General features: G+C 38.6%; 1 protein-coding gene across 5 annotated transcripts in view; it reads left to right on the forward strand.

Annotated features, from left to right (window-relative positions):
* RERE (arginine-glutamic acid dipeptide repeats) overlaps positions 1-18,465 on the forward strand; it is a 411,621-nt gene that overhangs the window by 256,892 nt on the left and 136,264 nt on the right. The window contains exon 1 of one of the 5 annotated variants that reach the window (XM_028108517.2): positions 12,346-12,529. The exons of the other annotated variants lie outside the window; for them this stretch is intronic. Within the exon in view, the coding sequence (XP_027964318.2) occupies positions 12,504-12,529 (26 nt within the window). The 5' untranslated portion in view covers positions 12,346-12,503. Of the gene's footprint in view, positions 1-12,345; positions 12,530-18,465 lie in introns of those variants that run through there. 5 annotated transcript variants of the gene reach the window in all.

The raw sequence follows: 18,465 nt of genomic DNA on the forward strand, positions 1-18,465 counted from the left end.
TTATATTACATGTGGATTTATTGACTGCCTGGTTATATCTTGGATTTCTGTCTTAGATACAAAGGAGTCCAGAGTTTCAGTGATACCACATTGATTTAACTGTTTGATCAGTGGTTGTCACATTGCACAAGTTGGATTATATCAGTGAATTGACTAAATAGCTTTTGTGTTTTAAATGTTTAGCTCTTGGATTCATAAGAAGCAACCAAATAAATGTTTTACTTGTTTTGGTTATGTGTCTGTTTTTGCTGAATGCTTATTAAAAATGGCATTATATAACTTAACTGTGTAAATAGAGACTCGCACAAGTTCTGGTCTCGTTTTTCAATGCGTGTTGCTGTCAGTCATTCAGAGTGATTCTTCCCTCAGTTATGTTTTAAAGTGTGGCTTAGGTATGCAGCATCAGGATATCTGTCTCTCATCTGAAAAAAACAACACCGAGACATGCCCATGGCAGTGCGTTTATAGATTCTGCATCCTGAATCACTTCTTTTCAGCTTTGACTTCCTGGTGGCCATTTGTTCATTTCTGTGCTTGTGTTCTCCTTGTCTAGCTTGTGCTTTGATATGTTGTAGGTTTTTGAGGGGTGTTGGGTGAATTGAAATGAAAAAAAGACTTGAATGTCTACTTACAAGTAAAGCTTGTGGCAGATCTCATACTTCTCACAAAGTGAGTGTAAAAATTTGCCCTGACTCACCGGTTTCACCCTGAATACGACTTTATAACTCTGAAGTTCCCATAGTTGCTCAGATTGTCACAAGAGTTTGTGTAATTCAATAGGAGTGTAGAAAGACTCTGCTTTCCCTACCTGGCTTGCACACAACCTAATCCTTATAATGCTTGGGCTTCATAACCTTGCAGAATTTACCTCTGTTTGTGTCATTGTTTCAAATCTGTGAGGGATGGGGTTGTGTGAAAAGCAGGCTTCTGGTGTATTTCTCCCCTATTGGAAAGAGCAGTATACTGGCATGTAGTGGTGGCTCCATGGTGCTCTGTGCTCTTAGTGCCCTGAGTTATTTGGAGAGGAAACGTCAAACTGTTCTGCATCTGTGAGATAGAGCATATATGGCCGAGACCACTGCAAGTGACAGAACAGTGACTTTGATGACCGTTGCCCTCCCCGGAAATAACTCAGGAATGTTAGTCCAAGTGAGCATTTGAGACTGAAGCTTGAGATGGGATTGCTTCTTTCTCATAGCACATTTTCTGATAGTAGTTAAAAGCTGATTTATGTAATTTTCCATAATTTATTTAGCATATTCACCTGCACTGAAAGTTTGGAATGGTTTTTCACATTTTTGCATACTTTTTTTAAAGCTCCAATGTTTGGCTACTTTAAAAATTTTTCCCTAAAAAAAATTTTTTCCCCCAACCTGGTTATTATATTTCTGAACATTTCATCTTGTCAGAGACCTGACCTTTCCAGACTTCTTCTTTTTGATGGGATTACTCTATTGAACATGTGTATGACAGTAGGAAACAAACTTTTCTATATTCTTTGGTACTTTGCTTTTAAAGTTTCAGGGAGGGTAGATTTCTTGGTAATTGACATGGAATTTTTATTATTCTGAAATTCTGTATTTAATTCTGAAATCCCAAACTCAGTTCTGAAATCTGAAAGCTCTGAAAAATAAAAAAAAATTTTATGCTCAGTTTGGTGCCGAAGCTCATTGGATGGTCATTCTTGGCCTGAACTGAGATGAGGCTATTTGTATTCTTGAGTTAGTTCATTTTGGGTTGAGTGAGTTTGCACAATTTTTACTGCAAAAGTATCAATGTGATAGGAGTAGGGGGTCATTGGTCAGACACTTGTGGTGTATCACATAGTATATGGTATATGGCTATAGTACCTTTCTAAATCTAAAAAATTCTGAATTCTAAAAATCTTCTGACCCTTAGGATCTTTGATAAGGGATGGTGATGCTGTATTCTTGCTAGCCATGACATTTAAGGAACAAAACTTACTTGAGTAAAAAATTTGGTGGCAGATGTTTCCAGCTTCAAATAGGATGCAAACGACAAGGGTCTGACTAATGAGAGAGGCCTGAATTTTGAGCCCTTAGGTAATCAGGCTTTGCTTCTGGGGTTTGTTTTGACATTTCTGCACTCAGGTATTGTGTACTTAAGATTCACCCCAAATTTAATTCTGCAGTCAGCAGCGTGCTCTGCAATATAATGTCATTATATTCTCATTTTGTCTGAAGGTTCTAATCCAAAATCTGGTTACAAAATAAAGTCAGTAAAAATCAGCTCAAAAATCCTAATACATAAAGCCAATGAGACCTTATAGACATATGCACAAAGCACCAGTATTCTTGGCTGAACTAAAGGAGGTTGGCTTATAAAAAGATAATTATAATTTCTATTCATAGGGACATGGCTGCATTCATCTGCCTACTATCCTTAGTTGCTTTTTTATTTATCCAGTATCTCATAGCCATTTAGTCTGACTTCTTGATATTTTTATTAAGACTGACTCCCCCTCTTGGACCAGGCAGCCTGGGTTCTGACGGTGGGGCAGTCACTTCATCTTTGTGTCCAGGGCTAAGGCTGGTACTTCCTGGACTCTGTTTGTACCTCAATAAAATGGGGGTGGCACAAGCTATCCTGTAGGTTGCTTGTGTAAACTGTCAGGTTTTTTGTTGCTTCTTGGGAATTGCAAAAAGAATTATAAATTTGGTTGAAAAATATCAAAGTTTGTTTTTTAACCCCATAAAATGTTAAGTCCAAAAGCAAAACATAAACTACTTCCTAAGACGTCTTGATTCTACCAAGTAGACCATTAACCATCTGGTTGATTGTGCTGACATATGGAAGTCTGAACACGGGATTTTTGACTCTCCTTAGAATATTGATTATTAAATTCATTTTGAAAATATACAACTACTAAAAATGAAAGATAAATTTCTTGCCTCTAATGAAACTGACATAACAATGAATAATGAATATGTAAGTGATGTTAATGTGAAATAATATACATTTCTATGGTCAGAATATTTCAGTGAGAAATTTGAGAGAACCAAAATTGAACAAAAAATTTTTAAAGATTTTGTGTATTTTTTGAGAGAGAGCGCAGAAGCAGGGGGAGTGGCAGAGGGAGAGGGAGAAGCAGGCTCCCCGCGGAGCAGGGGGCCCGATGACGCAGGGCTCCATCCCAGGGCCCTGGGATCATGACCTGAGCTGAAGGCAGACGCTTCACCGACTGAGCCGCCCAGGCGCCCTGAAAAAAAATTTTTTTTATTGAGAAAGAGATCTAAGCTTTTTCTAGTAAATGAACCTGTCTCCCCATATCGCATGTAGGTGGTATTGAATTTTTGGATGTCCTTTCCCTCAGCTTCCTTCCCATCCCTTCACCTCAGCAGCTTCAGTCTACTGGCTGGTACGAGTATACTTTCTGGCCCTCTCTGGGTTTATGTTTCATTCCTTTGAAAAGTTCTTCTAAGGCCAGTGAGTTAGGAGAGGAAGGAGGGGAAGGGAGTAACGGTCGAGTCTCAGCAAGAATGAAAGATTTTGGTAGTGGCCATTTGAAAGGAGATGTTTACTTTTACATTATGAAACACAAATTTTCCCAGGAACCAGTCCATTTGTTTCCCCTTGCTAGATACGGGTTCTTTTAGGTCACTAAAGTGCATGTAGAGATAGTGAAGAGAACATATAAAACGTAGCAGCTTGTATTGATGGTCACTGATCTGTTGCTCCTCCCGCACCCCCACCCCATACTGTCTTATAAAAGTGTTGATCTCTTCAGAGACTTGCTCTGTAGCATGAAACATCTGATTGTATTTTTTGTTTCTTTGCTTAGTGAGTGAGTCTTCTCTTGCTAGTCAGATGGAAAACAAGTTGAGAGCTCAAATCTCATCCAGGAGAGAATGTCTGTGATCATTCACCTGTGCCTTCTCCGCTTTTCTTTTTCTGAGGAGTTTTTAAAGCAATATTGAAGCTTAAGGTTTACTGCCATTATATTTAGCAGCAATCATAAACTGACGCACTCGCAAGGACTTAGAAATAATCTCTCCCCAACTGACAATGGTCATAATGTTACTAACAATAGCCAGAGTTAGTGAGGCCTATTGTGCCTAGCACTACTCTGAGTTTTACTTGCATAATTCATTGATTTCACTTTGTTTTGAAGCAGTCTCAGTCTTATAGAATAGTTGTAAGTATAGTAGAGGACCTTTTCTAACTGAACCATTTGAAAGTACGCTGTCACCATGAGGCTGTACCACACTCTAATACTTGGGGGTATTCCTTATGAGCAAGGGCATTTTCTTACACAACCACAATACAGGCCTCCAGCTCAAGAGAGATTAACATTCAAATATTGCCATGGCATTTGCAGACCCCACTCAGATTTTATCACTTTTCCCAATAAAGATTTTTATAGTAAAAGGAGCCAGTTTGATGGATTCAGTTGTTTTACAGCTGATCAGTCAGTCTGGAACAGTTTCTCAGTCTTTCTTTCACTTCATGACCTTGGTACTTTTGAAGATTATAGGGTATTTTGTAGACTGTCTCTCAGTTTACATTTATGATGTTTCCTTAATAGATTTAGATGATGTATCTTTGACAGGGATAGCGCAGAAGTCGTGTCTTCTTTTTTTCTACATTCTATCATAATTTTTGTCTCATGGCTGGTAATGTTTAATCAGTTGAATAAGGTGCTGTTTGCCAGACTTTGCAATTGTAGAATTTCTCTTTTTCCTTTGATAATTATTGACCATTTTGTGGAAGGTTGCTTTGAGGCTATGTATAAATAGCCTCTTCCCATGAAACTTTCATTTTATTCATTTATTTACACTAGGTGGATTAATGGCTTCTTATTTTGTTCAGTTGTTTATCTAATCTCTTACTATCATTATTCATTTTTAGGTCAAATTGTCCTAGATTTTGGAGAATGATACCTAGGTGTGGTCATTACTTCCTGTCACTGCTGTCAGGCCTCTGAGTAAACAGCTAGGGTGTGTCAGGTGGGGGAGGGAAGAGGAAAGTGGGGGAGAAGGAGAGTATGCAAACTTTTACATCTATATTTCTGTATCAGTATGTGTGTGTCCATGCATTCATACCAAATTCTCCACATCTAATCCAATACCATAGGGTTTCTTCTAGTTTTTTCCTTATTTGTAATTCTCATCTTTAAGAGTCATAAACCTTATTTCATAATCCTTAATATCTTTACTTCAGTTTTCTATCACTGACTCTGCTGTCTCCCACACATGGATGGGTTTTGATATCTTGAACTGTATCATTAGTAGATTTAGCATTTGGTATTTCTTAAGAAAGTGTGATCTCAAGAAATCAAATTGTAACATCTTCTTTTCAGGGCCCACGGGAGAACAACTACTTGCTCACAGTGAATGCTTACTCCATGTTTGATTGTTTAGTTCCCATAAAAGCTCAGTGAGGTTGGCATTACCTTTATTTTACAAATGAGAAAATTGGCGTTATATTAAAGAATTGCCTAAGGCATACAGTTACTAAACAGGAAACCCCAAGCCTATTCCACTCAAAGCCTGTGCTCTTAACATTGATGATTTTATCATAGATTGACTCATACGACCTCATTTTCTTCTGGCTGTGTTGGAAAATAACTTCAAGCTTTTCTAATGAAGAGAAAGATATGTGCTCACTAGAAAATAACTTGATAAGTACAAAAGTTAAAGAAGCAAACTGAAATGATAATATAATTGTATAATCCATGTTTGTGTTTTTCCCCTTCAGTTTACACCTATGTGCATGTGTATATAGGTGTATGTGTATGTATTAAGATTATAATTAAAATATTGTTTACACATAATATACATATGATCATGCATTCCTTTATTCATTTTCTTTTATTATGAACATAGTACTATGTCATTAAACGTTTTGCACAAGCATTTGTAATGAGCATCTTATCTCCCATCATGTGGATGTCTCAATTATCTATTCCCATCTTGTTGAACATTTATGGTTTTCCAATATTTGGTTATTCTAAATAACATTGTGACCATCTTTTTTCAAATAAATCTTTATACTTCATCTGAAAAGTGACAATGTAGATCTCCTTTATTTCAGTTAATTTGGATTTCAGACATTTCAAAATCTTCTGTTTTAGTGAAGTTGTCAGTTCATCATAGCTCATGGTGTTTGTATCGCTTTTGAGGACAAGAAGCTGGAACTAGGTATAAGTAATTTTTTGTTTGCTTTTCCTCTGCCATCACATTCGAACTCTTAACCATTTATGTCAGATGGCAAATGTTGGAAACGGTTGAGAGTACATGTATATTTGGAAACACAGCCCTACTGAGGATATAAGAACTTTTTTTTAAAATATAAGAACTTTAATAAGATAGGACAAAAAAATCAGCTTTGATAATTTCAAAAACCCTTTGCCAGTAAACATCTACCAGTGTTGAATAAAATATGACAACTTTTAAATGCAGAGCTGAGCTTGTACGAATTAAGAGAAACTGTCAAGTAAAGCATTAAGCTGATCCTCATCAGCCCATGATGAGAGGAGGTTGGGTTAGTTACTGTCTCCTTAACCAAAGGGTCTTGCCTTTAACACCCACCAGGTATAAGAGATGGGGTCTTGATCTCAGGGGTAAGGGAGTTGGAACTGAGAGCCCTCTACCAAGTTAGAGGGCCATCAAAGGTCCGTTCTTCAGTGAAAGGGTGAGCTAGGTGATGTATCCGGAATTAGAGGGAAATGATAGAGAAAGCCTATTTGGGACTGGGACTCTAAGCACAGAAAAGAAGAGAGGGAGGATTAGAGGGAGAATTTCCCTTATAATTCATAACTTTGGGCTTTGCCCCCATGGCAGCTGGGACATGAATTTACATTCTTGAAAAATATGAGAACTCTAGGATGAGAAGATAATGTAACAAGTGGTCTTGGGCCATTGAGCCTCCAACAGGCATATTCTCATTCACGAACTTGTAGGGTATATACAGATAGTATGTCTTTGAATGCCAGACGCACTGTTAAAAATTACAAAATGTTGGAAGAAACCATGTGCCATCAACTTGAGTCAGATAAAACAAACGGTAAGATATACACCTGGGAACTTCAACACTAGAACTATCAGAGAGAGACTGTGTAATAGACTGAAACAAAATAGAACCTTTATTTCCCTCCTAGGTAAGCAGAGTTTGAGAAGAAGCAGTCCTAGGTGGGTGTGGGGCTCCACAACCATCAGGGACCTATCCTTAACTTCAACTTTTACCTCGTACTCAAGATGTCACTCGAATGGTAGCTGTGACATCCAAATTTCAGGCTGGAAGGAGGAGGAAGTGGGTAAAAAAAATGCATGCCTTTCTCCTTTAAAGGCATTTTCATAATTTGTACAGGACATTTCCTTTTCTTCTCATTAGACCAAAAATAATAAAAAAATTTAGACTGTGGCTTTATAAGTAAACTCTACCAGTGTTCCAGGGAACAGAGAAAGATGGTGTAGGTTCCCTGCGTCATTTTATGAAGCTAGTTAAACCTTTATACCAAAACCAGATTAAAAAGTAAAATTGATAGGTCAGTCTTACTTAGGAACATGCATGTAAGATGTTTAAGTAAAATATTAGAAAAGGGAATCTGGCAAAGCATGAAAAAATCTACTTACTCAAGTTGGGTTTATAGAACACAAGACTGGTTTAAAAATTTATCTGTTAATATAGCTTACCACTTTAACATGATGAAGAAGAACTATATACTCATCATGATGTTGAGAGAACAGTTGTTGAAAGTCAACTAGTCCATGTTGGGGGAGGGGACTCTTAACCAAAGTAACCATAGAATGAAACTTCGCTGTTGTGACTGAATAATTAAACAGAAATCTACAACAAGCACTATACTTAAAGGCAGAGTGTTAGAAGTATGGCTCTAAAATTAAAAAAAAAAAGAGTCCCCTGTCCATTAAGACATGAAAAAATGAAGAAATAAAAACCTTTGTTAACATGGCGTAATAGTTTTTGCCATAGAAACTCTGAGAAAGCAAGTGAACAGATAGTTAGAACTGATAGGATAAATCAGCATGTTTGTTGGAAATCAGAGCAGCATGCATAACGCTCAGCTCCATTTCCACACATGAGGGACAGTTAGAAAACAAAATTTAACCACACTGTTTCTAAATGCTTCCCTTCTCTTGATGTGAAGTTAGTACTCATTAAAAGTCAAAGAGTATCTTTTTTTCCAACAAGTGTTTTTCTCTAGAGTTGCCTGAATGTTAAGTTTTCCTTGCTTTTGCTTTACAATTTGTTGTTCGTAAATAAAACATTTTAAACATTTTTATATTTCTGGTAAGTAAAAAAACTCTTTAAAATCTTGCATGTTATAGTTCTTACTATACATTTGATAAATTTTCTACTCATGAAAAACTGAGTATGACAGTGGACAAAATAGTTTTTCAGTCAGTTTTTATGTAATAAACCTTTTTAATTTTAGAAAGAATCCATTAACATAGTATATTCATTTTACACTCTCAGCTCACTTTTAATCTATTCAAAAATGTTAATCGTTCAATTGTTGTTCACTACGAGGTGAATCAGGAGAGAGGGAGGTCCAAGATCCGGAGACAGTGTGGAAGTACTTGGGATCACAGGACTTTGGGGAAGACCTAGCAGTAGGGGCCACAGAAGGAAGCACATGGGCAGCCTGTGTGCCGATTGTGTGTGCATATCCCTGCAGGCACCCAGGTGGCAAGGAAATGGGGCAGGAATGAGGTCTAGGCAGATGGTCAGCAGCAGTAAGCAGACATCTAGTGGTCCAGACAACCGTGGAGAAAATAGGGCCCAGGTCTTAGGGGCTTGGAAGTACTGAGTAGAGTCAGAGGGTGGTTCTCAGTGTAAGATAGGACTTGCCTGATGGAAACAGCCCATTTCTAGAATTGGAATTTATGTTAAAATGGCACATTGGCTTACTTAATTTACCAAACCACTAGGTTTCAGGGCTCCTCGGTTTTCTCTGAGGAGGAGAACTGACCTCATATTCTGAGGTTGGATTGAACTCAGAGTTGCGTGTTAAGTGATCCAGTCTGGGGGTTAGAGCACGTGGAAGCAGGTAGCGTGGCAGGTCACTCGTTGCCAGTCATGTGTCCAGTCTCTAGATTCCATGAGGACCGATGATTGAAGGTTTACTGGTACAAGTAGGTTTTTTAATATATATATATTTAAAGTTTTAAATATTTTAATATATATATTAAATATAATATAAATATATATTAAATATATATATTTAAAATTTTAAATATTTTATGTATATAACTCAAGAGTTTTGATGTTACTACATATACTCCTGTATATATCTTTCATCTAGTTCACCAGTTGTTAACATTTTGCAGTATTTGCTTAATTAATTTACTCTTACTGATTTTATGTATTATATATCTTTTTAACTTTATTACAGATTTACTTTATTATTTCTGTTTTTTGCTGAGTTATTCTCCATATTAATCATCTTTGCTTCATTTTTCTGTTTTCCTTTCCTGAACTATTTAGGAATGAATTGCAGCATCAAGCTTCTTTCTCCCTAAATATTTCAATGTGTATTTCTCAAGAACAAAGACGTTCTCTTATATAATCGTGATATGGTTAGCAAAATCAGAAAAGGTGACATTGATATAATACCATTTAATCTAATATAGTCCATATTTAGCTATATATAGCATATTATATATAGCATTTTTCACAACATGTTTTTGGCTTTTTTTTCTTTTTCATGGCATTAACATTTTTGATGAGTTAGAAGCCAGTTTTGTTGAATATTCTTCAGTTCGGGTTTGTTTGATGTTTCCTCATTTTTAGTTTTAGGTTTTGTAATTTCTGCCAGGGAATGATTATCTTAAGTGTTATTTTGCCCTTCTCAGTGCTTCAGATGTATTTTTTTTGAGGTACAAAAGAAGAGATTTAGGTGGTTCCAGTAAAGATGATTTTGATACTGTCCTTGCCCCCAAAGAGTTTTATCATCTGTCAAGAGAGATGAGGCACCCCAGAAAAAGTTGACAGGGGGCAGCAAGAGGAGAACGAAGTTCTCTGAGGTTTCCCAGCTGTCCCCGGTACGGAGGTTTCTCCAGAGAGGAGCTGGCTGGGACTGTGGGTGCGTGTGTGAGTTCTCCACGCACAAGAGAAGAGAACTGCAGATGAGGTGAGCCCCGGGGTGTGCCACCACTGAGGAGACCACGGGGCTGGGGGGCCGCCCGAGGGGCGTGCAGAGGGCAGCGATGAGGCGAATGGCAGGAACGACGACCAGGAGGGTGTTGGAGGAGTCCTCGGCCGCTGGGGACCCAGTGTTTGGAGAAAAGGTCGTAGGGTTCTGATGGATTGCCCTTAGTGTCACTCAGGGTATTTGGTGGGACCAAAATTATAGTTTACACTTCTTGGATTGCTATCATAATAACCATTTTTATGCTGTGTTTCATGGAACAGCTCATGTGGTTTTTCAGAATAATGATGAATTTATTAAATTATTATTTTACATTGATTTCTCCAAGGGTGCATTTTCCATGTGATTCGGTAGTTTTGAAAAAATGCACTTTTGAAGGAAATACTCTGATAGTCATATTCGTGCTATTTGGCTTCTAAGCAATTCAATTGCTTCTGTTTTAGAGAGCCTTTTTCTTCCGACTGTTTCTGGTCTCACACGTCTGGGGACAGACTTTTCCCAATAGGGAGAGTAGTCTTCCAAGCTGTAGATACTTGATTCAGGTGCTGGGTCAAAAGCAAATTTTACTTAAGTGTATTTGGCATTTCTCATGTTGTATAAATGACATTTTCAGTAAGATGAGAGTTTTTTAATCATCGTCTCAGAATTTAGTTTATTTGGTAGCAAAAACAGGAGTAATAAGGAAATGGAATGGATTCCACATTTATTTTAGGAATCTTGAGGACATGGAGTACTCTCTTAAGCAGGTCTTTAATTTCTTCACACTCTGTTACATTTGTGGGAAACGCAATTAGCACTGCTTTTTCCTACTCTATCTTGTCCTTTATACATTTTCAGGAGTTTCATGGTCTTACTTTTCTTTTTTAATTGTAACTATAAGGAATCATACATAGAATCATCTCTTAGTTTGCAAATGGAAACACGCTTGCGTACACATACGGAACTAGGCTATCTTACGTGGTGGACAGCCCACTTTGCCTTTTTGTTGGAGGTGCAGGTTGTGGGGAGAGGCATAAAGGGTGTGTTTTTAAAGATTTTAACAGAAAATGGCTGGTGCTGTGGACAATATACTTCATAGCACTCAGTATGACTAGCATGGCATGGCCTTGCTGATGTGGCTTTAGAAATTTTTTCTGATTAAATTTTAAATGAAGTTAGCTTCATGGACAGTACTATAAAGAATTGCCTAAACCTTTGAATCAGGAGATCTCAAATGAGATTTTTAGGTGCTTGAGTATTTGTGGTGTGGTGTTCTTTGACCTCTTGATTTGGACTTTCCTGTCCTTGTTCGTGTTAGAAGTACATTTTTCAAGCTAGACATACCTGACTGGATTAGTATCTCTTTGAGAAATGTTTTTATTTGTTATTTAGGCAATTTTAGGGCTTCTTATTTAAGAGAGATTAAGCTCTTTTCATAGAACACAGTGTTCTTCAGACACTCTGTCTTCTATACTGTCTACTGCGGTTGTAGCTGGGACAACACCCGGAACTCCACAGCTTTGCCAGAATTGTTTGTGTGGCTTTTTTTCCCAAATGTTTACAAAGTTTTCAAAACAAAATTTGTGGGGTTGTTCCCCTTAAGTAGCTACTACTATGTTTATAAATGTGCTCTAGTTTCTGTTAATTAATCCTATGTATGGTCATATCTTTATGTTTTGATTCTGTTCCTTCTTGAAGATCTTGCTATTTAAAACCACAATTAAAGGGCGCCTGGGTGGCTCAGTCTTTAGCGTCTGCCTTTGGCTCAGGTCATGATCTCAGGGTCCTGGGATGGAGCCCTGCATCGGGCTCTCTGCTTGGTGGGAAGTCTGCTTTCCCTCTCCCACTACCCCTGCTTGTGTTCCCTCTCTCACTGTGTCTGTCTCTGTCAAATAAATAAATAAAATCTTTAAAAAAAATAAAACCACAATTAAAAAAAGCAAAACTTGCTGTTGTCTTGTCACAGCAGGGCAGTTCTCTGAAGCCTCTCGATAGATGGTGTGGCTTGCCGAGTTCCCTGGTGTTGGCTGTCTCGGATCCCCTTTCTAAGGCCCCACTTCCCTGCACACTAGCTTGGTATGCAGGGAGAAGCTGCAGAGTCTGTTGGCTGGGCTTTATTTACGGAAACAGCAGGGTTGAGATTGATTGCGTTGAGAGACAGTGTATGGATGAGGGAGGGTCACAGCACATGCTCAGTCCTGTCAGTGTGAGGGGGAAGTTTCTGCGTTCTGCGTGAAGGCTTAGGTCATAGCACAAGCTCAGTGAAAGCTCTATGAGGTCTCTCAGACTGCATGTGCCTCCATTTTGAGTTGTTAGAGTAGAAAAGGGCAGAGTTTTAACAGTAAGTAGAGGTTCAGGGATACAGCTAGACTCACCAGAGCCTCTATTAGTCATGGATGATCCATTCAGCCCCTGCAGGTAGGCTATCTTCCTCTGGCCTCACCGAAACAGTGATGGTTTTTGCTGCTCTTTCTCACTTCTGAAGATGTTTATGAATCATTTCATCATTCATAGTGCATGTTCCTAAGAGCCTTTAATTCAGCCCTGGCTGGCGATGTAGGTGGTGTTGCGAAGCGTGAAATCAGAGCTAAGAATGGGGTCTGCCCGGAGATGCATTAAGCAAATGGAGAACGTTGTGGATCCTGCTGTTCCTGTCCCTTTCCCCTTTCCCTTCCCCTTTCCTCTCTGGGTACAGCTTTAACCTGAGTCCTGCATGATGCCTGGTGCTGAGCTTGTTTGCCTCAAGCACCTGCAGAACAAACCTGCAGGCTGTTCTGTTGCTGTGTGGCTGGTAGGGAATGCCTGGGCCCAAGAGCAGCTCTGTTTGGATGTTTTAGGAAGGGTGGTAGGTGGGCAGCTATTGGTTGCTTTGAAGGTGGGTGGAACTTGTTTTGATTGAGAGCCTGTTTGCCAGAGCAAATTATATTTCTTGTGATCTGTTTCTGAAGTCTGAAGATGAAATAGTGTATACGTTTTGACGTACGCAGGAGTAGTTGTGGATCATGGTTGCAACATTATCACCTTAAAGTGATTTTTTAAAAGAAATAAAAGGTTATGTCACATCATTTTCTATTGTTTCAAAAGGAAAGAGTCCATTCATTTCAGAGTTTATGGGAAATGTCTTGACAATTAAGAAAAAATGGATGCAGTGACATTTGTGATAGAAGTTAAGGTTCCAGGTATTTTGTTTCTTTATTTTATTTGTTTTAGCAGAAGGTGGCATTTGTGGTGTTTGTGTATTTTGTTGTGTGACTTATACATTCTGTAGGAGAGGAGTAAAAAGAGGAGTTGATGCTTGAGAAGGTGGAGGCACTGACCAGGCCAGATTCTGTGCGCATTGCTTGATGGGCCCTGCACTAGTCTTTTCTGTGATGGGGGGGTTACGCATTTTGTGTGTCCTGTTTGTAGCCAGGGCTCAGACAGATGGCTCTTACCATGGTTAATGTAGGGAGGCAATCATAATACTCAGGTTTAGGACAAGTTCAGTTCTTACCCAAGTAGATGGTACATGAAGTTGGCGAATTGTATTAGTTGTTACTCTCTGTTTCCTCTCCGCTTTTTTCTTCTGATGAAAGTTGGAAAAAATTTTGGAAGTGACACTTAAGTTTTGTGCATTTGGGAGGTTGGAAGGTGGAAGCACATGATGTGGAAGAATGTGCAGCTGATAAGTGCTCATAGGATAGTGAGGAAATTCATGGGACGTTGGTGAGACAGGGAGAGATTCTGAGCATAAACCCTTCATTGTGTCATATGAATGTGGAGCTGTGTGTGCTCACCTCTTGTGAGAGGAGGACCCTGATTTTGGTGGAAAGTTGTAAGGAAGGCTAACGGTAAATTCTAGCCACTGACAGTATTACTGAAGTATCATCTGGCTTCCAGCAGGTTCAGTTTGGGGATTGTGATAAGGAGATGAATTTAGGAGTAGTGCATTTATTACTAGTTTTAGTTTTGTTTTCCATTGATAGGAGGGCTGTCTTCCCAATTATGATCACATTTATTTGAACATTGCATTTGGGGGTTTTGGGCAGTTTTTCCCCATTCCGTGTAGTGTTGCTTCTGAAACTTTTCTTAATTCACTCCACTTAGAATACTCTTCCTTTCTGCTTTTCTCTTGTAAGTCTAAAATTACTATCTCTCCGGACAAGAGGATTTGGGTCCAGAGGCACTTAACGCTCCAGATTTGTTTCAGAAAATCCTCATTTGAGTCAGGACCATACTTGTCTGGAAAACAGTTGTGGACTGCCTTTCTTTTCTAGGGCCTTTACTTCAACTTTTTTTTTTTTATACTTAGCAAACAAAGTGTGACTAGGAAGCTGTGCTCATGAATCAGCTCTGGGCAGGTTCCTCCCGCTGGTCTGGCTAGCTGGCCTGGCCTAATACAAATGTGCCCTTGTGAGCTTGTATGCAGCCACCTGTTTAGATGGTGAGGACTTGTAGTGACCACTCTGCTGGCTGTTTAGAGTCAAATTTCTGTGTTTCAGATCAGGTAAAGTAAGTCATAAGCGCCGTTTCTTGTGTAGTGTGCATTTGTTCTATATTTCCCCATCTTGGGAAAATATTTTTGGAATGTTATTTTTTGACTAGCCATCTCTCGCTTTGGGGCTTCTGTGCTTGTCTGGTGGTGGTAGAGGTGAAGGAACAGCACATGGGACGTTCTCTTGGTCGGTGAAGTTGTCCACGGTCTGCCCAGCTTGGACATTGGAAAGATCCTTGTTAGTTTCATTTTGGCTTATCGCTCCCCTCCTCTTGTACCTCAGAGTATCAGGAAATGTTGGTGAATATGGACAGCTTATGTTTCCAGAAGCACATAAAAGTAAAAGTTCACCAAAATATTATCCTTTATTAGCTTTTCTTGTCATTATATTAGAATCTTGAATCAGAATCCAAGGTTGACGCTTACATTTAAAGGGTTCCTCTTATGTAAAACATAAATTTTTCAGAGCCTGTGAATCTGCTAATAACATAGCTCCAGTTTTGACCACTTCCTAGGTTCTTGTCTGGTGTATTAGATCAGAAGACTCTGGTACACCTAAGACCTGATGTTTGTCATGTCTGTGATTTTCCAGTGGTTCGTTGTTTCTGATCCTTTTTCCTTCTGAATTCATTTTTCATCTTCCACTTTACTTTTTGGTCATTAACTGAAATGAGCTATCTTTCCACCAGAGAAGCATTTATTCTAAAGCCATTAAAAAAAATGTCATCCAGAATGAGAGAGAAAATAGAAAATACAGGCTAACGGGAGATTTGAAATAATGAAATTCACGAATTTGTGTGCATTCATGAGTCTCCTCCCAAACTGATGATCATCTGTATTGAACAGTTTGTGACAGGGGAGGATACTGGTTCCTGAACATATCTTTAAAGCAGATCTGAAAGAAAATCTGTTCTCGGGTTGTATATTCTTGATACTTTGGTTCTAAGCTACAACAGCTCATTTTAATTCAATTAAGACAATTAGATATTATTTCTATCAAAGTTCTTTGAATTATACATTTATTTGTGACCATTTGATTGTCTTCTGGGGTGTGGGCTACATCTGTGCTTGTAGCCTTAGTTTCTTTTAGAGTGCCTGCCAAATGGGCCTTTGGCATAAATATGTTGAATAAATGAGTGGCATTTATTGTAAGAGAAAAGACTAGATTTAGAGTTAGATGGTATGGTTCAAATTCCACCTAACTAGTGACATTGGGTGAGTTTCTTGGCTCCTCTGAATCTCCGTTTTCTCATGGGTCATATCTCCATATGACCAAATCTCCAATAAAATAAGTATAATTTCTCACAGTTGTTACAAAGATGGGGTGAAAACAGTATGAAAACTGCTTGGCACTTAATTGCTCAGTGTATTATTGTTATTAATTCAAAGGCCAAGTCTACAATCTCATGTAAGTATGGTTATCTCAACAACATCTATAGTTTTTGGTCAATCTGTTTAAAACAGTGTCAGGAGTTGTGTTGGAAATTATGGTAATTAAATTAGTGGCCAATATGTTTAACCACCATTTATTGATCTCCTTTCTTCTCTTGCCCTTTGGGTGTCTTATATTTTTCTTTATATTTCCTGAAAAAAAATCTTTTTTAAGAAGCTTTACTTCCATGTCATATAAAATGTTTGGTGAGTTCAGCACTAAACGTCGTTCTTTTCTTATCTCTCTGATCTCTCTGATGTGTGTGTGTGTGTGTGTGTGTGTGTGTGTGTGTGTGTTAATGCTGTGAAGGCTGTGTTCTTCCTCTCTGCCCTCACCTTTTCCCTCTCCTCCCCCCATACTCACACCATCACAGTGAAGAGGCATAAGGCAATGGTCATGTTTTTCATAGTATTTCCCAGAGACTTCCCACTGGGAACAAAGAGACATTCACACAAGCATTGAAGACATACTTATAGTCCAATGTCCCTCTTTTTCTGGGGATGCTACATTTCTGTTTTTATAAAGTTTGATTTCAGTGTGCAGAAAGCTAGCAATATTTTTGGTCAGGAGATCGGCTTAATCTTCAGATATTGCTGCTTTATAAATTATTTGAATCACAGTGGGATTAAAATAATAAGTCTGTTTTCTAAATCATCATTTATGTACGTATAGCTTTGTGTTGGGCGGTGATTACCACTTTGAAATGAGATCCTTTCTCATATGTTGTTAAAAAAATTTTTCTAAACCATTTTTTTCCTGATGTTACATACTTTGTATAGAGGCCACATTTACTGCATCTTATTGTCAGCATGAAAATTCTTTTATTCCTCAGCCAATGCCTAAATTCTTAGTTTTGGACTCTGACTTATATTTAGGGGGTACTCTGTGGAAGGAGAGCTACTTCTGTGGCTTGGACTCCTTCATAATTAACTCACTATGACCCCTTGAAAGAGCACCTTTATCTCCTCAGGCCTTGGTTCCTTCTATTAAGCTAGAAGATTAGATCACATGGTCTCTAAGGAACTTTCCATCAGAGAAAATGTAGAATATTATGATTCGGGATTTTGAAGAGTTTCTGTCTTGACCTTTGTATTTGTGTATGAACTTGAAACATTAACTTTCAACTGTTGATGGGTTCTCTCTCTCTCTCTCTCTCTCTCTCTCTCTCTCTCTCTCTCGATAAACCAGTATTCATTCAAAATATCCTTCCTGCTATAGGCAGGAGGGCTAGCCTTTTATCACAGGTTACTTGATTTAATTTCGTACCAAAGTGCTTAGTTGCTATCTATGGCTAAACAATAGTTGAATTAAAATATTGGAGTATATTTATATGTAGTATAAAATATTAGAATATATTTAGTGAGCGCCAATGGGCCCTTGGATATAATGGAGAGGTAAAAACAGACTTTGTCCCTTACTTGCATGGTGCTTTCAGTCTAAGGGCAGGACATTGAGGGAAATAATTACACAAAATAAATATAAAATCATGCAAAATAGATAAAAAATCACACCTGTGTTAAGAGTTGAGGAGAGGTAGGTGGTGGTTTGGGAACTCCTGGTAGGGGAATTAGCTCCTGCTGTCGTCTCTTGCCAATACCTGGAGCTAATAATAGCAGTGGCTACTGTGCCGCAGGACCGTGCTACTTCTCCCTGTAGGTCGTCATCTTTGATTTTTATAGCAACTTGGCTAACCAGTCATTATGAATTTCATCTCATAGATGAGGAAACTGGCTCAGAGAGATTGAAGTGTGTCCTCAAGATCACATTTAAGATAATAAAATGTTGGTACCGAAATTTTAACCCAAGTTCATTTGACTCAAGTCTGTGCTCATCCCATGCACTTGAGCATCTAGACTGTGGTGGTGTGTAAACATCTCCTCCCTCCCAGTAGCGGGGGGCCGGAGTCTTCGGACATCTGATAGGGTGTCCGAAGCACAGTGATTTTAATCAGGTTTAGGTATTTGTTTTCGCTTAAAATGAATGGGAATGTGTTATTGAATAGAATTCAAAATTTACATGGGTTTTTAACATACTGTGTCAGACTTTAAAGACATATCAGACTTCTCAAAGACTACTTTGCAGGGGTGCCTGCGTGGCTCAGTTGGTTGAGTGTCTGACTCTTGATTTCAGCTCAGGTTGAATCACTCAGGTGATCTCAGGGTTGTGACATCAAGCTCTGCATCAGTCTGCTGATTCTCTCTCTCTCTCTCTCTGTCCCTCTCCCCCTCCCCCCACACTCTCTCTCTGTCTCTAAAATAAATAAGTAAATCTTTAAAAAAAAAATTTGACTGCTTTGGAAATGTATGTTCCTGCTGAAATCTGTGAAACCCAGCATGGATCCTAGATTTCCTTCTTACCATCCTTGTTTTCTCTCCTGCCCACAACCCTTCTTACAAAAAGACTGATTCTGGGGGCGCCTCGGTGGCTCTGTCAGTTAAGCGTCTGCCT

The sequence above is a fragment of the Eumetopias jubatus genome, unplaced genomic scaffold, assembly GCF_037043125.1.
Source record: "Eumetopias jubatus isolate StellerSeaLion01/CBP00866 unplaced genomic scaffold, mEumJub1_p1.0 scaffold_4, whole genome shotgun sequence".
Classification (NCBI taxonomy): domain Eukaryota; kingdom Metazoa; phylum Chordata; class Mammalia; order Carnivora; family Otariidae; genus Eumetopias; species Eumetopias jubatus.